At 48.4% G+C, this 21742-nt stretch overlaps 9 protein-coding genes across 9 annotated transcripts; 4 read left to right on the top strand and 5 right to left on the bottom strand.

The window, feature by feature from the left end:
- Positions 1-2006: 2006 nt before the first annotated feature.
- On the top strand, positions 2007-3494 carry HO133_005614 (uncharacterized protein; the record flags this gene model as incomplete). The annotated part of the gene is made up of 1 exon (XM_037296523.1): positions 2007-3494. The coding sequence occupies one exon, from the start codon at positions 2007-2009 to the stop codon at positions 3492-3494; it is 1488 nt and encodes a 495-aa protein (XP_037148505.1).
- A 674-nt stretch (positions 3495-4168) lies between these two features.
- On the bottom strand, positions 4169-5761 carry HO133_005613 (uncharacterized protein; the record flags this gene model as incomplete). The annotated part of the gene is made up of 1 exon (XM_037296522.1): positions 4169-5761. One exon carries the CDS (start codon positions 5759-5761, stop codon positions 4169-4171), a length of 1593 nt encoding a protein of 530 aa, XP_037148504.1.
- A 530-nt stretch (positions 5762-6291) lies between these two features.
- HO133_005612 (uncharacterized protein) lies at positions 6292-7440 on the top strand (the record flags this gene model as incomplete). Its single annotated transcript, XM_037296521.1, has 2 exons — positions 6292-6946; positions 6995-7440. The coding sequence occupies 2 exons, from the start codon at positions 6292-6294 to the stop codon at positions 7438-7440; spliced, it is 1101 nt and encodes a 366-aa protein (XP_037148503.1).
- Positions 7441-7782: 342 nt separating this feature from the next.
- On the bottom strand, positions 7783-8640 carry HO133_005611 (uncharacterized protein; the record flags this gene model as incomplete). Its single annotated transcript, XM_037296520.1, has 2 exons — positions 7783-8339; positions 8391-8640. 2 exons carry the CDS (start codon positions 8638-8640, stop codon positions 7783-7785), a joined length of 807 nt encoding a protein of 268 aa, XP_037148502.1.
- Positions 8641-8983: 343 nt separating this feature from the next.
- On the bottom strand, positions 8984-9746 carry HO133_005610 (uncharacterized protein; the record flags this gene model as incomplete). Its single annotated transcript, XM_037296519.1, has 2 exons — positions 8984-9544; positions 9603-9746. The coding sequence occupies 2 exons, from the start codon at positions 9744-9746 to the stop codon at positions 8984-8986; spliced, it is 705 nt and encodes a 234-aa protein (XP_037148501.1).
- Positions 9747-9968: 222 nt separating this feature from the next.
- On the top strand, positions 9969-11567 carry HO133_005609 (uncharacterized protein; the record flags this gene model as incomplete). Its single annotated transcript, XM_037296518.1, has 3 exons — positions 9969-10235; positions 10312-11307; positions 11358-11567. 3 exons carry the CDS (start codon positions 9969-9971, stop codon positions 11565-11567), a joined length of 1473 nt encoding a protein of 490 aa, XP_037148500.1.
- A 723-nt stretch (positions 11568-12290) lies between these two features.
- HO133_005608 (uncharacterized protein) lies at positions 12291-14888 on the bottom strand (the record flags this gene model as incomplete). The annotated part of the gene is made up of 4 exons (XM_037296517.1): positions 12291-13954; positions 14120-14189; positions 14292-14649; positions 14701-14888. 4 exons carry the CDS (start codon positions 14886-14888, stop codon positions 12291-12293), a joined length of 2280 nt encoding a protein of 759 aa, XP_037148499.1.
- A 2573-nt stretch (positions 14889-17461) lies between these two features.
- On the bottom strand, positions 17462-19136 carry HO133_005607 (uncharacterized protein; the record flags this gene model as incomplete). Its single annotated transcript, XM_037296516.1, has 6 exons — positions 17462-17831; positions 17887-17930; positions 17995-18066; positions 18126-18491; positions 18643-18888; positions 18951-19136. The coding sequence occupies 6 exons, from the start codon at positions 19134-19136 to the stop codon at positions 17462-17464; spliced, it is 1284 nt and encodes a 427-aa protein (XP_037148498.1).
- Positions 19137-19706: 570 nt separating this feature from the next.
- Positions 19707-21629, top strand: HO133_005606 (uncharacterized protein; the record flags this gene model as incomplete). Its single annotated transcript, XM_037296515.1, has 4 exons — positions 19707-20111; positions 20170-20747; positions 20798-20929; positions 20981-21629. 4 exons carry the CDS (start codon positions 19707-19709, stop codon positions 21627-21629), a joined length of 1764 nt encoding a protein of 587 aa, XP_037148497.1.
- Between the last annotated feature and the right edge of the window lie 113 nt (positions 21630-21742).

The following is a 21742-nucleotide window of genomic DNA, read 5'->3' as shown; positions in this document are numbered from 1 at the left end:
AGAGTATATCTCTATTATTAGAGTATTAATTAATAAAAATTAAGTATTATATAATTATTAGTTACCTTTTAAGCGATATAGAAATTACTTTATATATAATATTTAGTCTTATATAAATTATTACTATTTAAAATATACTTTATAAAAATATTAATTTATATATCTTTTTTATAGAGTACTTTTAGATTCTATTTAAAAAGTTTATTAATATTTTAAAATTAAAAATCTTTATCGCTATTATAATCTATATAAAAATCTTTTATTTTTTTATTATTTATAATTATTAAAGAACTAATAAAATTATTTTAATAGCTTTATTAATTATTAGAAATATAACTTAAAATTATTATATTCTTTTTTAGAAATTTATTTATTATTTAAATCTTATTAAAAAAAATTTAGAATTATTAGAATAGATAAATATAAGTAATCTATATAATATAAAAAGCTTTAATTATTTATAAATAAGATATAAAATAATTAAAAGAAGCTTTATATTTTAAGTTTTTATATTATAATTAATAAATATATAATTAAGAAGATAAAATATATTTATTATTTTATAATAGCTTTAGATAAATTAATTAAGAAAAAATATAAACTATTTATAATTAGCGATAAAGACTATCTTTATAATTATATTTAATATTTTTCTATATAAAATCTTAAGAATAAATTAAAAATTAAAGATTTTAGAGATATATTAATTATAATATTTAAATTAACTATTAATATATTATCTTATAACTCTATTCTCTTTATAAATAATTATTTTATTAAATTTAAATTAATTATAATTTTAAAAGATAGAGAAATTATAATATATAAAATTATAAAATTAAATTAAATAAATTTTTTAAAATTACTTATAAAGATAAAAAAAGTTTTTATAAAGGATATTTTTATATAAAGTTCTCGCTATAATAATTTAGAATAATATATTAATAATAGTTTAATAAGATAATAATCTTATTTTAGTTTTAATTATTATATATAATATAAAAAAGATTAATAACTCTATTTTTAAAAAGAGAAAATATTTTAATAAGATTAATATAAATAATTATATAGTTCTATTTACTTTTAAAGAGAATAATTAGAATATAAAAAAAAAGAAGTTTTAAGTTTTTAAGCTTTTCTATTACTATAATAAATATATAAAATTAATTAATTAATTTAATATTTTAATAATTATATATTCTTTTTAGCGAGCTTATAATTAAAATTAAATATCTCTACTTTATTAATATTTAAATAAAAATCTTTTAAATATCTTTAAACTTTATAAATTAATAAAAATATTTTATTAAACGTATTAAAAATATTTTAAACTAATAATAATAGAATTAATTAAAAAAAATAGAGAAAATATTTGATTTTAATTACCTCTTACTTCGATTATTATTCTATTAAAATTATTATAAAATAATTATAATTAATAAGATTTAAATACTATTTAATAATATTTTATATATTATTTTAATATTTAGAAGAAATATTTTAATAGAGAAATTAGTAATAATAATAAGAGATTATTAAAGATTAAAGAAAAATACGCTATATATAAAGTCTCTTTATATTATAAAGAAAATTATATAAAATAATTTTATAATAAAAAGAATTAAATAGAGTCTATAGAATAGATCTAAATTATTGAGTATAGATTATATAGTAATTAAAAAGATAATAGTGGTAGAAATCGCATTTGTTGCCTCCGGGCGGTTATCGGATAGTAGCGGGCGATGGGACAAGTTGCGAACCTGAAGATCCAAAGGGCAAAAGGGCAAAAGGGCAAAAGGATGTTGTCTCCGTAAGGCCATGGCATGTCACCGTTCCAGGCGTGAGATCAACATGTCCCAATTGGAGTATTGAGAGACGCTTTGACCCGCATTTTTTTGGGATCACGGTCGAAGGACTCTAGACTGCCCTTCGAGTTTGGGTGTCTCAATGCTGAACCTTCAGCAGCGAGCAACCCTCTTCACCCTGAATTCCTGAACTGTCCCAGCATGGCTTTGCTTGACGACGTAGGATCAATGCATTTCTTTGCTATTGGACTGCTACTTTACACCATCTACTGGGCATTGCACCCGCGCTTTCTGTCCCCACTGAAAGAAATTCCAGGCCCATGGTATGCCGTCTACACAAAATGGTGGCTCGTTTGGAAGACCGTAAAAGGTGTTCGCGCCAAAACGATTCATGAGCTGCACCTCAAATACGGTCCCTGGGTCCGAATCGCGCCGAACGAAGTCTCAACCTGCGATCCACAGGCAATCGTCCCCATTTATGGCGTCAATTCAGCCTACATCAAGACCGAATTCTACACCTATCAACTACGCGGAGTTCCAGAGCTCTTCACCATGTCCGATCGGAAGCAGCATGCAAGAAGACGACGCGAGCTTTCGCATCTATTCTCCATGTCAACCATCACCGAGTACGAGCCAGTAATTGCGAAGCAAGTCAAAAATTGCATGGACTTCGTAGCCGACGAAGGTAAAACGGGGAGAGTCAGCAATTTGTATGATTGGTGGCATTATCTATCCATGGACATCATATGCGACCTCTCGTTTGGTTCGACATTCAACATGCTTCAAGATGGCGCCAGCAACGCATACATCAAGGATCTCTATGGGTCATTGCAGATTGAGCCCGTTCGGTGGCATTTCGGTTGGCTGAACAAGTACGCTGCTTGGGCCCCATTGAAATTTGTTCGGGACGCAGAGGCTTGCAGTGTGCGTGCAATGGACCGAGGCGCGAAGTTGGTCCGAGACTATGTGGAGAACCCGGAGAAGAAGCGCCGCAAAGATCTGCTGCAGAAGATGCTAGATGCACGCGATGAAGAGGGAAGGCCTCTATCGGTCGATGCCTTGAACACCGAAGCTGCGGGCTTCATCCTCGCTGGCTCTCACACTACCTCTTCATCATTGACCTGGATCGTTTGGCGTATCATGAAGAGCCCAGCAATCCTGGCCCGGCTCCGCAAAGAGTTGGACGAGGTATTGACTGGCCTACCGCGTGATGAGGTTCCTATGCACTCGAAACTGGAAGGCCTAACCTACTTCAACTGCGTCATCAAGGAAGGCCTACGCATCGACACAGCAGTACCGGGCTCGACACCCAGATATGTTCCACCCGAAGGCACCAACATCAACGGCCACAAGCTCTCAGGAGGTTCCATTGTCTCCGCCCAAGCCTACAGCTGCCATCGTGACCCAGCCGTTTTCCCGAACCCTGATGAATTCCTTCCCGAACGATGGCAGGATGAAACGCCCGAGATGCGTAAGCTCTACATCCCCTTTGGAGCAGATGGACCTCGGAAGTGCATTGGCATATGGCTTGCTTACATGGAATTGAGAGTGATACTTGCGGCGCTCTTCCACCGCTTTGACCTGGAGTTTGCGCATGAGGTTGATGATGCGAGCATGGAGTTGGACGAGTTTTGGCTTGCTAATCCTATTGGTCAACATTTGGATGTCGTTGCTACGGAGAGGAGCTGATCGGTCGAGCAGGGCGTTCTATTGATGCTTGTGATTTTCTCGAATCCCGTATCGAATCATATCATATGTCGGAAAATCCGTCCTGTCTATTCTCTCAATGCCACATTTGGTACTCTTTCTTGTGGGGAACAAGTGACAGCTCTCCAACAATGAATTGTGTAGATAAATACTCCTAGCCGAGTTCGATATAACATCAAACCAACCAAGCTTGCAGAAGATTCCATTGCAAAAATCATGCACCTCTAATATAGTATATCGATGCTCGTCGCGCAGAAAAAGATCAATGAGCTCAAACATCTCAAACATACCTTTGCGCCGCACACCTGGCCAGTTGCCCTGACCCTTCGGTATTTGCGTGCTGTTGCCAACGTGTCAACTGCGCAAACAGCAGATCGAGGAACGCAAATTGAAAATCTGCCTGAGCAGTAGTCAATTCCCCAAAAGAGAAAAAGAAAAAGAGAAAAAGGTGCCAGACCCCCAGAAAATGCACGAAAAAAAGTAAGAAGCTAGTGATCTCTCACATCTGAATCCCGTTGTGTTGATTGATTTTGGTTCCACTGATGATACACTCGAACAAATGCTCCCTCCAACTTACTCCACCCACACCCCCTTTTCAACCCCTCAAGACACGCGATCCAAGCCACGAACAGCAGAACCAGCCCACTATACGCGACTCACATGCCCTTGACAACCTCAGCGCTGACCCCACTCCTCTCCCCATTCTGCCCCTGCCGCGGGCCCCCATCGTCGGCCGCTCCATCCTTGAAGAAACCCACACTGTCATTCCCCTCCACCGACCCATTCGTCCCATGCGCCCCCTCACCGTTCGTCGTCGCGGCCGGGCTCTCCGCCCTCTTCGGCTTTCCCTTCGACCGGACCGGAATGACCGACTCACCCTCCGGGACGACCCTCATGGGCAGATGATCCGACCCTCTGGGAATGAAGGCGCCTTTGGTGCTATCCTTGTGCAAGTGGCCATTGATGACGATGGCGTGGATGTTCTTCGTGTCCTGGAAGAGGGAAATGTCCTGCAACGGGTTGCCGTCGACGAGGATGACGTCGGCGTAGTAGCCCGGGAGGACCTTGCCCAGGACGTCCGGGTGGCCCATGATCTCGCCGCCGAGGGCGGTGGCGGCGAGGATGCTCTCCATGGGCGTGTGGCCGAACATGTTGACGAAATGGGCCAGGTCGCGCGCGTAGGTGCCGTGCGGGGCCCAGGCGAAGCCGTAGTCGCCGCCGGGCAGGACGCGGATGCCGCGCCGGTGCATCTCCCGCATGGCCTTGGCCGCCGTCTCGACCTCGCGCTTCAGGCCCTTCTTGACGGCCATGTCGGGCGTCAGGCCGTACGGGATGGCTTCGCCCGTGCAGCTGGTGTAGGGGAAGTTGATCGCGGGGGAGATGTAGACCCTGTCCTTGATGGCCTCGAGCATGTCTATGGCTTCCGCGTCGGCGAAACTGGCATGGTAGATGACGTCCACGCCCGCCCTGGCGCACAGCTTGACGGAATCGTTACTCCTCGCGTGGGCGCAAACGCGTTTCCCGCGCATGTGAGCTTCGTCGACTGCCGCTTTGGTCTCTTCCAGCGTGAAGTAGGTCTCTTCGCTTCGCATCGTCTCGTGGATCTCATCGCCCGTCATGCTGAGTTTGATGTTATCGACGCCCAAAGAGCAGAAATAGCGCACAGCCTTGCGCATTTCGTCCACGCCGTCTGCATAGCGTGTTACGGATGGGACAATGGCACCGCCGGTCGTTGAGATCTCTTGGCCGTTTGCCAGCATGCGGGGGCCGGGGATCATGCCGGATTTGATGGCGGCTTTGGTGACGACGTCGAGACGAGGCTGTGCGGCTGCTGCGCCGAAACACATGGTGTAGCCACAGTCGAGGTACATCTTTGCGGAGTTGGCGGTGTGGAGGACATGTTCTTCGATCGGGAGGTTGGTCAGGCCGTCGAGTGTCGGCGAATTGTTCCATGATAAGTGGGTGTGTGAGTCGCAAAGGCCAGACATTAAGGTTTTCCGGCCTTGGCCATCGATGACTGTGGTCTCCACATCTAGGTCGGCGGTGACTTTGCCGACTTCTTTGATGGATGTGCCTTCGATCAGGACATCACCGAGGTAGGGTTTTCGGCCTGTTGAATCTAGGATTTGCACATTTTTGAAAAGAATCTTGTCGGGGTCGTTTGGGTGGTGGTTGTTTATCGAGACATCGGCAGGTAATGGCTTCCCAAGTGGATCGCCTGGAGTTGGTAAACCGTTGGGGATAGGCATCTTGGACAGAAGGCAGTGAGCGGTTGGCGAAGGTGAAGTCGGAGTCGACGGTAAGCAGTAGGTGCAGTAGGTGCCTCGTCAGGTCAGGGTCGCTAAGGCAATGCCTGTTGGTTGCATTATATTCTTCAATATCGCCACTCACATTGGGAAGAGTCTTCCGAAATCAACGCGGTAAGACTCCGACTCTGCATGTATCTTTTCTCTTTTGCGGGGTGGAGACGATCCAAGCTGCGGGGCTCCAGAATTTGGTTGAAAACCCTAGACATCACACGTGACCAAGTGTTAACATTTGGCGGAGAGATGCCGTTACAAACGGGCCGTACCGATGGCTTGCGAGGTCCAGATCCGCGAATGTATCTTTTCGGTTTCTTTTTCTCGCTATCTTACAAGTCGCTCTCGTTTGTTGGTTTTTCAACAGCGTTGCTGTAGAAATAATTTATAAGAAAGCAACCTCATCAAAACCCAGAGCCTTGACAAGCCGAATTCGCTTCACAGACCTTTCACTCCTTGCTGTAGCCAACCCTCGAACCATGGCGCCAGATTCAAGATCAAAAACCTTCGGTTTTGTGGGCCTCGGAAACATGGGATCTCAGATGGCATTCAACCTCGCAACATACGCACAACAAAACGCCCTCCCGCGGGTTAGGATTTGGAATCGAACGAGAAGCAAGATCGAGTACCTGGCCCAAGAAGCACATTGCGAGATCGTTTCCTCATTGGAAGAAGTCGCCGATCAATGCGATATCGTACATACCTGCCTCGCCAATGACGAAGTCGCCTTTTCAGTCTACCGGCAATTCTTCCAAGCAGCGAACGTGAGAGGGACTATCTTTGTCGATCATTCGACCCTTTTCCCTACGGCCTCGACAGCGTTGCAATCGGAAGCTTCGAGCAAAGGGGCGCATTTCCTCTCGTGTCCTGTCTTCGGCCCGCCCGCGGCTGCAAAGTCGGCTGGACTGCTCGTGGTTGTGTCCGGAGATTCTTCGGCGAGAGAGACAGTGAAGCCGTACCTGGTCCCAACGATAGGGAAAGCCGTCCTAGACTGTGGAGATGACTCATCGAAAGGAGCGCTGATGAAGATCCTGGGGAACAATTGTATCCTTGGGACCATAGAGCTGCTCAGTGAAAGCTTTACCTTGGCTGAGAAGACGGGCTTTGACGCTGGCATTTTCTATGACTTCATCCGTACGTTTTCCTTCATCAGTTGCATTTCCTCCTGCTGACAGAGAACAGAGCAATGGTTTCCCGCAGCCGCATGGGTCAATTATGGCAAGAAGATCCGCGACGGTACCTTCTCCGGCAAGACCGGCTTCAAACTCGACGGCGGAATGAAAGACGCAGCATTTATCCGACGGCTCGGAGCCGAGACTTCCACGCCCACGCCCATCATTGATCAAGCGTGGAATCATCTGACCACTGCAAAAGCCATTGGAGGCGACGGTCTGGATTGGAGTGCTTGTTCAGCTGGTATGCGAGTGACGGCCGGACTTCCTCCTTTCAAGGGCGAAGACTTCTCCATCTCGCAGCCGGCTCAGACGAATGGTCATGCTGACGGAGAGGTACCACATCCTGGCGCTGGTGTGAGGGTTGCTGGGAAGAAAGAGGTTGCACATCAAGCTAACGGCATAGCATCGGAGGAACTTGTCAATGGAGACAGACCTACGGATGCAGTGCCTTAAAAGGGACAACTGGGACGCATGGAGTTGAGGCGCAAATTTGGCTACTGAGATAGAATTAGCAATATCAATACCTTACTCGTCTGGATCATTTCCGTCCTTACCGTCCCAAGCGCTTAATCATATGTTCCATACGTCAGCCTACCGCTATCAGGAGGAAACCCTTTGAGATCTTAATACTCTTAGATGCTAAAGACAACATCTTGAGGAAATCTCAACAGCCACAACAGGCGAGGACGAAAGTGACTGGCACACAAGGCTTAAGACGAGATTCTTTGGTCTCGTAAGACAATAGTAGAATAGAAGACGGAAGTGTTGTCATTTCTCTATGCCAAAGCCGTCACTCTATGACGAGACAGCTTTTCTCAATACCTCCGCGCTCTCCTTGGCATTCTCCAGCGTATGCCAATGCGCGACCCCCTCAAACGTAACCAAATTCACCTTTGTGTGCCCCAACTCTTCCGCGATAGCTTTGCACAGTGCAGGAGTAGAGACCTTGTCCTCACTCCCACTCACAATCGTCGTCTTCGCCTTAATCGCACCCCACTCGGGATCTCGACTCTCGGCCAAGCTCAGACACGCCAGTGCATACCCCTCCGCATTCTGCCTGCTCAGCAACTCCCTCCCAAACGACACAATCTCCGGGCGCTCTTTCAATGTTTGTGCAGCGAAAGCGTTCCCAACGACTGTATCCGCAACGGCTGCCATGCCGCCTTTGCGGACGCTCTCCGCACGGCCTTTTGCTCCATCTCTTCCCGGCTGCGGGGGGGCTTTTATGGGGCCATAGAGGACGAGTTTGGACACGAGAGAGGGCTGTTTGGCGGCTAAAGTGAGGGCGACGAGGCAACCGAGGGAGTGCCCGACCACGGTGATGTCTTTGAGCGAAAAGTGGTTGATTATGGCTGTTGTTCGTCAGCGTTACACATGCCAGGTCGGGTTCCCGGTTGGTATACCTTCGGCATCCTCAATGTAAGAGTCAATGCTGGTCTTCTGCGGTAGCGTACTCCTGCCATGACCAGCCCAGTCGAAGCGGACAAGATTGAAGTCTTGCAGAGATGAGACCAGGGGTTGGTATGTGTTGGTGGTGCCCCCTAGACCATGGATGAACAAGACTGAATGGCCAGACTTGTTGCCTTCCTGCTCATAGTAGATGTGGCCATGGTGGGCTTTCAGACTACCGTATGAATTGATCGAGGATGCCATTGCTGCTGTTGTTGATGCTTGTTGATGCCTGCCGAATTATTCGTTGACAGTGACAGTGACAGTGACAGTGAGAGCTCGAAGATAGTGCCGGTATATTTCAGGCTCCCACTCGCTCCACAATAAAGCCATGGCTGTATGCGCGGCATCTTGCCGACCGTTGTTGGAGGCAACTGTTGATATGACGGAGTGAGTAGAATTGAGGGAAAGGACTGTCAGTCGCACTAGCCCCTTTTTAATCTAGCCTAGAGCCGCCAATAAGCCCCGCTGCACATCACTGCGGGGCTGTGGGGTCGGTTGGTGGGGTCTTTTTGTTGACACCAGGATTCAGGGGGTTTCATATTTTCTAATCAAAGTTCTCAAACAGCTTCGCAACATACTCGCTATAATCTATCACCACCTTTTTCCCAACACCAATCGCCCCATCCCCACATATGCTCACCACCGGACACCGCGAAGAATTAGGTCCCTCACCCGCAACCGCAACGGACCCATGAGCCGGCAGGTATCCGCGAGCTTTCTCAGCAAGCAACGCATCTCCTCGTACCACCAGCGCAGCACCGTCGACCTCGATCAACTCCAGCAACGCCGAGCAGCCGAACGCCGAGACATCACCCCGTCCATCGAACGCTTTCAGTTCAGGGAATTCCTCATAAGCCTCATGCACAGACAGCCCTTCTTCCCAAACGTCCCGACCGACCGTGCTGTTCCCTAACGACGACCAGCCTAGCAAGGAGACATCACACCCCGTAGTTGTGTGTAGCAGCTCGAGGAAGGTGTGGAGAGCGCCGGAGAAGGTGTCGTGCGGGGAAGAAGACGACGAGTCCAGAGGGAACGTCAGTGCTATTGCGCAAACTGAAGGGTCGGTCCCCGGGCGGGTTATGTAGACATTCCCCACATCGTCTTGCTGGACGTAGTAGATTTCGTAAGCCAGAAGCAGGAAGAATATTTGGACCGGTACTGACTGTAAAACCGGATCTGGTTGAAGCAGCGAAGGCTTCGAGTCCGTTGCGGAGTGCGGTGTTTAAGCCAGAATGTTCGTGCGAGGAGTATAGAGACTTCAACTTGCCAACATTGATAGGGTCTTTGAGTTCTTTCGAATCAGCCATTGCGGAAATATTGAGACATATCTCTTCGGTGCAGATAAACAGTTATAGGAAATGGCTTGTCTGGAGGCTTTCCGCGGGGAGTTGCCGTCATACCGAGGATCCGCTTCCGCTTTGAGAGGGGTCGGTTGAGATGTCCAAATCATTCAAGCAAGTCAGAGTAGATATGGAGAACCTTCGAAAAAGAAGCACTGTGTACCCAAAGCCATTCAGCTACTCACAAACATGCCAGATCCGACAAGTTATACTCGCATCTCTTACAAAGATGCAGAGTCATCCCTGCCCAACCCAGCGACTGGCGACATCGCCAAACCGTCTCTCAAAAACCGTGGAACCCTAGTAGTGCTTGATGATGACCCTACGGGAACACAGACCGTGCACGATATTACTGTTCTTACGACGTTTGAAAAGGATGTCCTGATAGACCAATTCAAGACAAAAGAGTCCGGTTTCTTTATCTTGACCAATACTCGTGCTTATCATCACAATGAAGTAAGTCGGTCAAAATTGAGACACGTGCTTATATATTCCATGATGAATGTTGTTCTGATTCTGGGGGGTTCTTCAGGCAAAAACACTCCTCACGAAACTCCTCGAGAATGTGCAATCTGCCGCAAGAGAAACAGACACGGGAATCGAGATTGTTCTCCGCTCCGACTCCACCCTCCGCGGCCACTTTCCCCTCGAAAACGATCTAACCTCTTCCCTCTTTGGCCCCTTCGATGCATGGGTCCTAGCGCCATCGTTCTTTGAGGGCGGACGAGTAACGATGAATGACGTGCACTACGCACTCGACGCCCACGATGGTGTTACACTCGTCCCCGTCGGTGACACTCCTTCTGCTGCTGACAAGGGATTCGGGTTCAAGTCGAGTAATCTGAAGGACTGGATCGAAGAGAAGTACGAGTGGAAAGACGTGCCTGAGGTTATGAGCATTAGCGTGGAAGAACTAAGGGAAGAAGGAGCCCCAGAGAAGATATCTGCCCGCTTGAAGGCCATCAAACGCACTGAAGATGGGAAACCGCCTATCATAATTCCGAACACTTTCACTTCATCCGATATGGAAGTGTTTGTCGCAGGGATAGGTTTGGCACCCGGCGTTCGATTGCTGTACAGGACAGGTGCCAGCTTCGTCTCAACGCGCCTAGGGATAGCGAAGATAGCCCCAGTTTCACCAGAGAAACTGTTTGGGCCCACGAAGCCAGAAACAGACAGCGCACCTGGCGGCCTCACTGTAATCGGATCTTACATTCCCCGCACAACAGCTCAACGAGAATACCTGCTCGAGCACTGCAACTCACACATCGTACATCTCGAGCTTGATGTCGCTCAACTGCTGGGTCAGAATGACTCAAACCAAGATCATTGGGATTTGATCAACTGGACAGCACGGACGGTCGACCAGGTCTTGGAGAAGGGGATGGATGCGGTAGTGAGCACGAGTAGGAAGTTGATCACGAACGATGATGGGAAGGAAAGTTTGTTGTTGGGAAGTATTGTCACAAGTGTGCTGGTGAACATCGTCAAGGCTATCTCTGTTAGACCGAAATACGTCATAGCCAAGGTATGCGATTCCACGCTCTGGGCACTAGCCCGCTAACACGGTCGATTTAGGGCGGTATCACGAGCAGCGACATTGCAACAGAAGGACTGGGCATGAAGAAGGCAAGAGTGGTCGGCCAAGCAGCGACTGGTGTACCGCTGTGGCGAAGTGAGCCCACTGGAAGTCCGAAGTGGCCTGACGTCCCGTATATCGTTTTCCCAGGTAATGTGGGTACTACACAAACGCTGGGTGATCTAGTAGCTTCGTATCGAACGCGATGAGAAGATTGATACAAGTGAGCTAGGTGGTGGCTTGTATATGATGAACATGATTGACTATCCTGAGAACTCGAAATCGAATGCCAGAGTCTCATCGCATAAGTCTTCTCTGAGTCTGTGCGTCCTGCGATGGTCAGATGGAATGATAAAGCGAGACAGGGAGTTTGATACTCTTGGTGTGCAGGGTGCAAGCCGTAGGAGGTGACATCTTCGACCTTTTCCAAGGTAGCGACGAGACCCATGTCGTAGCCCTTAGCTCTGTGGGCGGTCACCGCAAGCCCAGGCCCCACCTGGAAATCCAGAAGACCTGTCACTATCAGCAAGCGCCCTGATCGTGATCGTAGAAGCAGCATGTAGAGTACCAGGTATCTTGCCAACCATCGATCTTGCCGTGGCCGCGAAATTGTCGAGTTGCTCCTTATTTACTCCGGACTTGAGCTTGAACAAGACTGCTGTTTAGTCAGTCATAGGAACTCATGCTCCCAGCACGCATACCAATGTGATAGACAGGCATCTTTGGAGGTCGTTTGATGTGTAGGACGTTCCAATGAATCACGTTGGAGAGGGGGTTGAAGTCTGTGTGACTTTATCCGGGAACTCGCCGCTGCTTCGGACGGCCGCGGACGTGGCACCGGACTTGACGTCATCCATGCACGATGCGCAATATGATCCAAGTTGAAGTGATCCATGGAGAGGTGATCAAACCAAATAGATGTGAATATTGTGTCATCTGTGGTATTGGAAAGGCGGATTGTTGTAGTCCTTTGCAAAGTCCATATCCATCATCATCCACAACTCCGGCCTAGGATTTGTCCCCACGTTGTCTGCTAGCCACCGCATAGGGGTTTCCACTTGGGAATCCGATGACAGCAGAGAATTTGTTGTAGGTATGAAACTTGTTTGGTCGTACAGTTGCGGGAATTCCCCGCCCAGATTCATGTATGCATACTCGTCAACACCTTGTGAAGGGCCAGGCGCTTGGGGATCGAACCCAAATTGTGGAACAGGTGTCTGTGTTGAACCACGGGCACTCGAACGGCGTCTGCTCTGATTCTGCTCCTGTATTTGTTCTGCATTGGAGGGTACTGGCCGCTCCGGAGTCTGTACGAGGCGATCGTCGTCCTTCGGCTTTTCCTCTTGACGGAGTAGCTGTTCGATAATTTCGACGCACCTGGCATTAGACGGAGTACTCGTGGCGTTTCGAAGAATCTCTAGGCTCAAAGCGAGCCGGGCACCTGCTCCTTCTTCGTCTACGCCCTCTTTCAAATCTAGAATGTTGATAGTACTAGCCACGAACATAGTATAGCTTTCAAGATATGTAATGACTCGGAAGCCGAAACGGCGAATGTGGAGCATGAACAGCCTATCGATCATTTCTGCGGCCGTCGTAGCCATTTTTCGGGCGCGTTGCTGTTTGGAACGGTAAGGGCGACATAGCAGTATGATGGTAGCATGATACAAGAGATTCAGCAGAAGGATATGCAGAGGTGGACACGATACAGATCGTGAATCTTCTCGCACGTAAAGATTCGTTGATAGCTCTCGCGCCCAGCTTTCGAGTTTCTCGATTGACCTGTCAAGAAAGCCCTGTAGATGGTTCTGCGCAGAGTGTGGCTTGCTGTAAAGGGTCGCCAGCACCTCATCAATGATCACGCATAGCTGACAGTAGGCGACAAATCGACTGTTCGACCTCGCCTTTTGCGTCACACCTACTTCTAATGCCGATAGTGTTGCAAATCTCGGCCGCCAAGCCTCATTTTCTGCTTCTTCGCCGTCTAATAAGATATCGTTAGTTGGCGGTGGGATGATATCGTGCATTGCCGGAGCACGTCCCAGGCATAGACTCATGGTCTTATCCCAAGTATAGCAGCTCCAGAACACCTGTTGTCTCAAGGCAAGCTCTGCTGGGGAGAAATGGCCTCCCAAGTGACTGAGCTTTCTTGGTGGTATATGAATTCCCATGTCTCGCATCATACGGAAAGCCATTCCTGAGTAAAGCCAGCCTTGCGACGTCCGACCACAAGCGCATTCCCGCGCAGAAAATATCAAGAGGCCTTGTATAGTAGGAATAGAGCTTCCTTTATCTACCTCTACTGCCAGTGTATCTAAAGTTCGCTGAGCAAAGGTTTGACCCAACTTGGAAGCTTCAGGGCGATCTGAGTAGCGCGCGGCTTGTGCGAGGACGGCGTTGAGTAAGAAGGGGGTCACGTAAGGTCCTGAGCTCGTCAAATCCCGCATAAAGATCTTCCGGCATAGTACTAGATGTAGGTGATGAGGCCAGCACCAGTATGTTTCCAACAGCTCGTTGCACAGCTGAGAGTCGACATCTGAGTTCAAGTACATCCCGATGTCGGTTTGAGCGCTGGTACTGAGGGATGGACTGGGCGTATCTAATCAATTTTCAGCTCAGTAACTCCCTTCGAAACCAAAAATCTAGTACAAAGACCTGAGCCGAGAGCGATGGTGTGGCATACAACATGTCTTATTCCCAAAAGCATCTCCCGGCTCCAGTCTAACGAAACCAATGGAAAGGGACAGCTCCACAGTATACATACCCAAGCTGAGGTTGTTCTGCCACTGGAATGTACGCTCCCAGGGTGCGATGTCGTTCGAGAGTACTAGATCCTACGTAGACGTTCTGATCAGCATCTCCTTCTTAGTGCTAGAATCCCAAGGATATGGCACAATTGGCAGGGTGCGCAACGGGCAGTTTACTCATGTACGTACCGTGTCTGGTCGCTCGCCAATCTGTGAGCGCAGGACCTTGTCCGGTTGCAGGTGGAAAGAACTGGTCGTTCCGTAGAAGCAAATGCGGCCATCTTCGTCCACCGAGGTTTCATTCAGTATCTCAGTGAGTTCATTTTCTGAAGAGGAGACTTCCGTCGTGGCGCTTCTATCCTGTCGGTCCTCTGTATTGCCAACTCTTTTCCTTTTCCCATTACCACTCCTGTCTCCACTACCAGAGAAGTGTTCCTCCAACAAACGGGACCGCTCCTCCTCACTTGCGATATGTAGGCATTTCAGAAGCGATTCGCAGGTATCGACGCGGGCTTGCAGAGCCAGAGAGTAGGTAACGGAGGGTACTCTATAAGGCGCCAGGTCAGTGTTGCAAGCGCAAGCGGTAAGAGGCCCGCACTTGTTGAAGTAACATGTCTCGCCGTTGGAGAGACACCTCTCACAGCTGGGTATTCCACCGTCACATTTGGCCTTCCGTTTCCTGCAATTGGCGCAGGCGAAGCCATACTTGCGGACCTCTTTGCCCTTGCCCTTGGATCCGGTCCCGTCGCCATTGACATCGCCCGGAGACTGAGGTGAACGAGCCATTATGATTGTCCGGGGATCTTATCTGAGTCGAGCATTTCACCTGCATGGCGGCTGAGAGAATGCAGGTCAGAAAGTAGAGCCGGCCCAGTCAAAGATCGGAGGTGCGGGGGAGAGCTGGGAGACGCGGATAAAGTACTTTGTGTGCAGGTGAGAAGGCGTCCGATTTGACACGGTCTCAGCGCCGCTTTACGAGGCCTTCTCACTTGTCGTTTTTAGCACCTGAAATGCGGAGTCGGCCTAACGGTATTATTGATCGGTAAATTTCAGAACGGCTCTATAAAATAGGTTCGATTCCTATTGGCCTGGTACAATGGTGTAGCGGGTTTTTATTTTATCCACTGTTTTCCCACCCACCCGCTCCGAAGGGAGTTTCATGTGCACAACAACACTAGAACTGTCGCCATCGCTTCATAGGAATGTTTCCCTAGGTTCCAAGAGTTTTGATTGCCCAGTGAAGAAAATATTCAGGCTTCTCATTGAACAGCTTGCAAGACAGTGGAGGGTAGCAGGAAGCGGAGGGCGGCGAGGGGCAGCTAGCCGGATGCGGTACGCCATGCGGGGAAGAGATTGTGGGGAAACACGCCAAAACTCGTCTGAGCCTAGAACAGCTACCAAAACTTTTAGCCGAGAGCATTTTCTCCTACTTTTGACAGCTCAAGTCTCATCATTTCAAGTACCTACCTACGCTTTGGGAGCGACTGTGGTACCTCGATAACATGTCTGCACGTACTTTTGTCCCCCGAAAGAAGCTTTTGTGCACAATCTGGTTTACTCAAGTCGTTGGTAACGTGGGTCTTTTGACAGCAATTTCCGCGGCATATAGACCACTACGGACATTTCAAGTCATAGCACGATGCACTGGCAACGCCTGGATTGAGGAGTCAGACCATCGCCGCACTATGAGATCTTGTACAGTGTTCGAGGTTTCATGCAACGGTCTCTGCATTGGCTCCCGTCCCCAGTTTTGCCCTCATGCGCTCGCTGCTGATTGGTCCCTGGCACGTACCCTCGTCTGTGGCCCATAGGAGAAAGACAGATCTTTGACTCTAGTGCCCTTCATACGCTTTCCAAGCTCTGTATCCTGGGAATGTCCCTGTATTAGTTGCATCATGATCTGAACGAGGAGATGTTCGGACGCGAGTGTACTTCCTATAGATTTACACTTATTCTAGACAGATATTTGCGTTGAATGGAGGTAGAAAGCTGCAATCTTTTCATCTTCTAAAGACCTTCTTCTTTGGTATCCCTACCATGAGACTTTCTCGATTTCTGCGTGTTTATAATCATGGCAATGTTCGACAATGCGCATATGTGGCACCTCGCAGTACTCTTGATATTCTGCTACGCTGTCTACAAGTGGATCATTCATCCTCTTTTCATCAGTCCACTCGCTGCCATTCCTCAAGCACATCCCTCTGCGGCTCTCACTCCAGCGTGGATTCTTTGGCAGAGGTACTATCATCAAGCGAACGAAGCTGTGGACAGGGCCCACAAGAAGCATGGACCTATCGTGCGCACGGCACCGGGCGAGTGGCGACCTGATCGGTTGCTCGAGGCTGGTGAAAAATGGGAAAAGAGATGAGAAGATGGATGTGGCAATTTGGTGGTGGAGGAAGAGGCTGTTTAGGACAGCATTTCGCTACTTTGCGTATGTACCAGTCCCTCTCCTGCGGGTTGTTTACTCCTATTCCAGGAGACACTTTACCGAGAACCTGCATTGCTGACGGAGAGTTTGATGCGGTTGCCGAAATCAAAGCGGTAGTGGCTGCTACTTTTATATCTTTTGGGACCATCATGGTCGATGGGGACGGTGGAGCAATAGAGCAGCAAGGCGGCTTTTTGACTCCGACAAAGTCGGGCAAGCTACCGGTGAAGTTTGTACACATCTAGATGGTATTTAAAAGGCGCGCCACTTTTTTGGCGGTAGCAATTCGATAATCAGATGTGCGAGCTTTCTGCTAGCATTAACCGAATCTATAATTCGTAGCAATATTCGTCTTGGTGCATCACATGCCTGTCGGTAGTTTCTCAAATTTTTGCAATTGAAATAAAGTGAAACATGAAAATGACAATCGCGCAAATATCTTGACTTTTTTTTCCATGATACAAGTGTAGATATTTCAACAAATAATAGCTTTCGTGATCCGCAATTCATTATCAAATCTAATGAATCGAACATCTTTCTGTTTCATGATCATGACTGAAGCTATGATGCGAATTTTGTCTCATTGTTTGTTGTAGTTGAGATGAGTCGCAACAGAAGATAAAGGGGTAGGAAATTCCAGCGCCAAGAACTGCAGACCTTTGTGCACACGCTAGAGTAATAGTATCCCGGGCTGAGGAGCTTGGAAATACGGGTCAACAAGTTTCAGTATTGAATCTTTCTACTTTTCTTAACACCACACTCCGCCCTTTCGTTAGTCGTTACGCCTACTCGTACCTCTAAATTCAGCCAGAGCCGCTATCAAGAGCGTTGAGGCCAGCCTCACGAAGTCCATTCCCGCTCGAGAGCGAAGCTGCTCCAAGTGCCCACAACCTGAGCTACCTACGTCCTCACGATTTCCCCAACGGGTCTACGCCATGGCGACATCGGGTAGTACGCCGCGCACCTCCTGGTTTAGCGTGAAGAGATGGGACTGTATATATTCGGGTGTTGGATCGACTGAGAAGACGAAGCGCTGTGAGAGAGGGTGATGAGAGACCTCAGTGCCTGCAAGCCGGGCTTGCCGTTCATTGGGGTAGACTACCGAAACAAATTCGGAAGACGGATCTAGGCTACCATGAAGGAAGGAAGCCTCAGCTCTCGGCCTCGGCAGGGACAATACATTAGGTGGGCCAGTGTGGGAAGATTTGCAACAAGCTGCTACGACTTTCTGTCCTGGGCGAGTCGCATGGCACCGTGCCCATGCGATCTCTACTGGTGACTCGTAGGCTGTCTCGTCTCTGGTCGGATCACAGTTGTCTTGTCAAGCCATCCATTACAGCCTCGGGTCCCAACAAAGGCAAATCAAGCTTCAGCAACTTGATAGCATTGTTACGCCCCTTGAAGAATACAATAGTTGGCGCTGGAACACATTTGACAGAGGAACGCGGAAAATTTACATACCATGTTGACTTTGTCCGTTGGGTTCATTTGCAAGTTGTCCCACCAGATGGCTGCTTCTTCGATGTCCTCGAACTGAATTCGCTCATCAGCCTACCTGACTGCGCGTTTCTTGACTCGAAAGGTAAACTCACCGGGTGATCAATGGAGAACATGATCCGATCCGCCCCCACAGCAGTGATGGCATTCAACAAATCTGGAGTTGAGAAATGGCCAGATGTCGTCAGCCAAATGTTCTTTTGGAAATAGTATCGGAAAGGGTGCTTCATCGGCAGCCCCTTATGTTTGTAGTGCCTGATCATCCAGTGATCGATACGCCAAAGATGCCCTGGAGTCATCTCTCCGAGATGTCCAATCACAATTTTGACGCTTGGAAAGCGGTCGAAGACACCATTGGCGCACATTCCAAGGATATGGCGCTGTACGTCTTGACCAAATTGTAACGACGCTATGCTTAGCCACCAACGAGGATCCCAGAGCTCTTTCTGAAGGTGTGGTGACTGTGAACTGCCGTCAGCGCCTCTCATCTCGCGGAGCCACGGGAATCTACCGCAAGACGAGGATGGATATATACGACAGTGTCTAGCTCCTATTCCACCTGCTTATCAGCCGGAATGCGCTTTTCGCGAATCAATGGCAAGTTTATCAGACCTGTACAGCGGCCCAAAAGTGATCATACTCGGGCTGGTCGTACATGAGCATTGTTTCGCCATCAGGCCCAGCTGACTGGAAGTCGTTGATGATGGCACCCTTCAAGCCAAGCTCGATGACTGAACGGCGTAGCTCTTGGGCAGCTTGACAAGGATCGTGCATTGAGAGAACGCAAAAGCCTGCAAACCGCTTTGGATTCTTGCCAACTTCCTTTGCCATATAGTCGTTGGCTCGCCGAGCAAGACTCTGCAGACACCATTTCGGTTGGTCATTGGACTTGTGCGTGGCCAGGTAGAATGGACACTAACCTCTGCTTTCTCCTTATCATGCTGGCCTTGGGGTCCAGGACTGGCGAGTGACAGAACAAAGAGTTCGACATTGTATTGGGTCATGATCTCGAGCCTCTCGCCGTGTATGTCTAGCATCTGCTCTGCAAAAGCATCACCCTGCCCAGGAAGGGCAAGCTTTTTGCATTGGTCTACGGTTTCTGGCATATGGATCTTACGACACGAGCATCAGTCATGCGTCTATAAAACGGTATACTTTTCCCACCGCTTCCTCCAAAGCTATCTTCCCCAGCTGTTTTATTGATGAGCATTATTCCATTGAGATATTCAGGTGAAGAGTGTACCATATAAGCTGGGGCCAAAAAGTCACCCCCAGCATGGACTCTGGGCATGACGGCGACGTTACGGAATTAAGGACTGCTTGCTGGAGTGGCTCGCTCGTCGAATCAAAGCTGTAGAGGTGAGGACACAGATTGGATAGAGGCATTGCAAGACCAAAACAGAAGTCGCTGGTCCTACGTAAGCGACGCTATGGCGCTAACAGCGGACTGTCACGATGTGCCGTTCACGGTATCTCTCCGTTATTGCCCAAATTTGGCCGGAACCTGGGGTAAACAGATTGATTGTGTGGAAGCGAGAACTAAATTCTGGGGGATCAGCGCTTCCAGTATCTATAGAAAATGTTCGGGAGCTTGCTATGAAAGGAGAGTGAAAGTCTCTCTGCGAACATTCAGAATTTTCCTGCGCTCAATACTGCTACACAATTTGGAATACATCATGTCAAAGGAAGTTATCTCAAATCACGTCGAGGAGTTTTCTGGCGACCCCTCTTTCCCGCCAGCAGACCTAAGCAAAGTCGAGATCATCACACTCGAAGATGACCCTCACCGTGCTGCTCTCGAAGACGACTACAAGCAGAAACTGCCTGGGAAGACCTGGGCAGCAGTGTTCTTCCTCGGCTTCACATTCCAGCCTGCGTTGGCTTTTTCTATCCTCGGTGTCTTTCCAATCATCTCGGTGATCGCCATGGACGTGCAAGGGACGACCACCAATTCCGCATGGATGTCCTCGGGCTGGACGTTAGGGGGGACGATTGCCTTCGCGATTGCTGGAAGAATCTCGGACATCTTTGGCCGAAGATATGTTCTCCTCATTGGGCAGTTGATTCTCATTGTTTCCTATGTACGTTCCCATTCACCTCCTCCTTGGATCGAGTGGTTCAAGCAACTGATCTTGCTAGATCATTGGTGCGACTGCAAACAGCTTAAATCAACTCATCGCCGCAATGGCAGTTGGCGGCTTTGGCACCGGCACTGCCCTTGTGCTATACCCAGGGTTGTCTGAGATCCTACCAAACCGATATCGGTCCGTCGGCCTTGCCTGGACCGAATTTAACCTCGTCCCCATGTCAATCTTCGGATCGCTAGCTGGCCACGCACTGGCACAGAATGCTACCTGGCGCTGGATATTCATCATCGGTGGCATCACGGCTGTCATTTCTCTAGTTGGGACTGCTGTGTTCTACTTCCCACCGCCTCGCCCTCATGCTGTTGCGCATATCTCGCGGGGACAATTGCTAAAAGAGCTCGACTATGTTGGCTTCTTCCTTTACACTGTTGGCCTCACGATACTCCTGGTCGGGCTTTACCAAGGGGGGAATACGCGCATATGGCACTCAGCCGGCGTTGTAGCACCTATCGTGCTTGGCGGAATCGCTTTCATTGGCTGCTTCGTTTGGGAATTCAGTGGAGTGGCCAAGCGCCCTTTGTTCCCATTTTACATGTTCAAGAAGGGTCGAGAGTTTACCTCTCTAATTGTGTTGGTCGACCAATTGCCAAAATCGGGACTCATTGCTCACTTGATTGCAGGTGTATCTTCGTCACTGGCTTTTGTTACTATGCCATGACAAGTCTAATCCCCCAACAACTTTTGCACGTGTACTCCACAAACAAGATCAAGCTGGGCGAGCTACAGATGGCAGCAGGTGCTGGCAACGTTTTGTAAGGACCCATCTACCGTTGCAGCCGATGTCACTGCTGACCATGGCATAGTGGCGGTGTCGTGATGGGAGCTCTCGTGCACAAATTCAAGCACGTCCACATTCAGCTGATGATCGCCGTCGCCATGCAGATGCTCTTTCTCGGCCTCTCAGCGCTCGACACGCCTAAGACGACCGCCATGACGCTGGCCTTCCATTTCTTTGCGACTGTACCTTTTGCCTGGGTCACAGTCGCGTGCTACGTCACGGCTAGTCTCCATATCCCTCAGAAAGATCTGGGTATCGCACAAGGCTCCATTGGGACTTTTCGTTTCCTCGGCGGCGCCATCGGAAGTACCGCCTTGAACATCATCATCAATGAGAAATCAGCAGAGAAGCTTTCTGGTTATATCGCTAAAGCAGTGCTACCTCTCGGTCTCCCGCAAGCCAAGCTACAGGCGTTTTCCGCAGCTTTGGCAGCAGGCAAGCCATTAGCTGTCAAAGGCGTGACTCCAGCGATGGCTGCAGCTGGCTTGGCAGCTTCGCGAGAGGCTTGGGCGTACGCATTTCGCATTGCTTTCTTGGCTACGATTCCCTTTGGAGTGATCGCGACAATTGTCGCCTATTTTGTCGCCGATCCATCGAAGTATTTCACGCAGCATGTAGCGATCCATCTCGAGACCGATAAGGTCGATGAGCGTGGTCGTTCTGAGCACGCTTGATGATGAGCTTGAAGTTGAAATATACAAGTGTATGCAGCGCTCTTGGTAAGGTCGAGTATTTGGGCGTTTGATGTGTCTAGATATTGTGGCGACACACAGATGATCCAACGTTT

This window comes from Letharia lupina (assembly GCF_014066315.1).
Source record: "Letharia lupina isolate WasteWater1 chromosome Unknown contig_21, whole genome shotgun sequence".
NCBI classification, from domain to species: Eukaryota; Fungi; Ascomycota; class Lecanoromycetes; order Lecanorales; family Parmeliaceae; genus Letharia; species Letharia lupina.
Note: the sequence above shows the minus strand (reverse complement) of the source record. Positions and strands in the feature narration are given on the sequence as shown.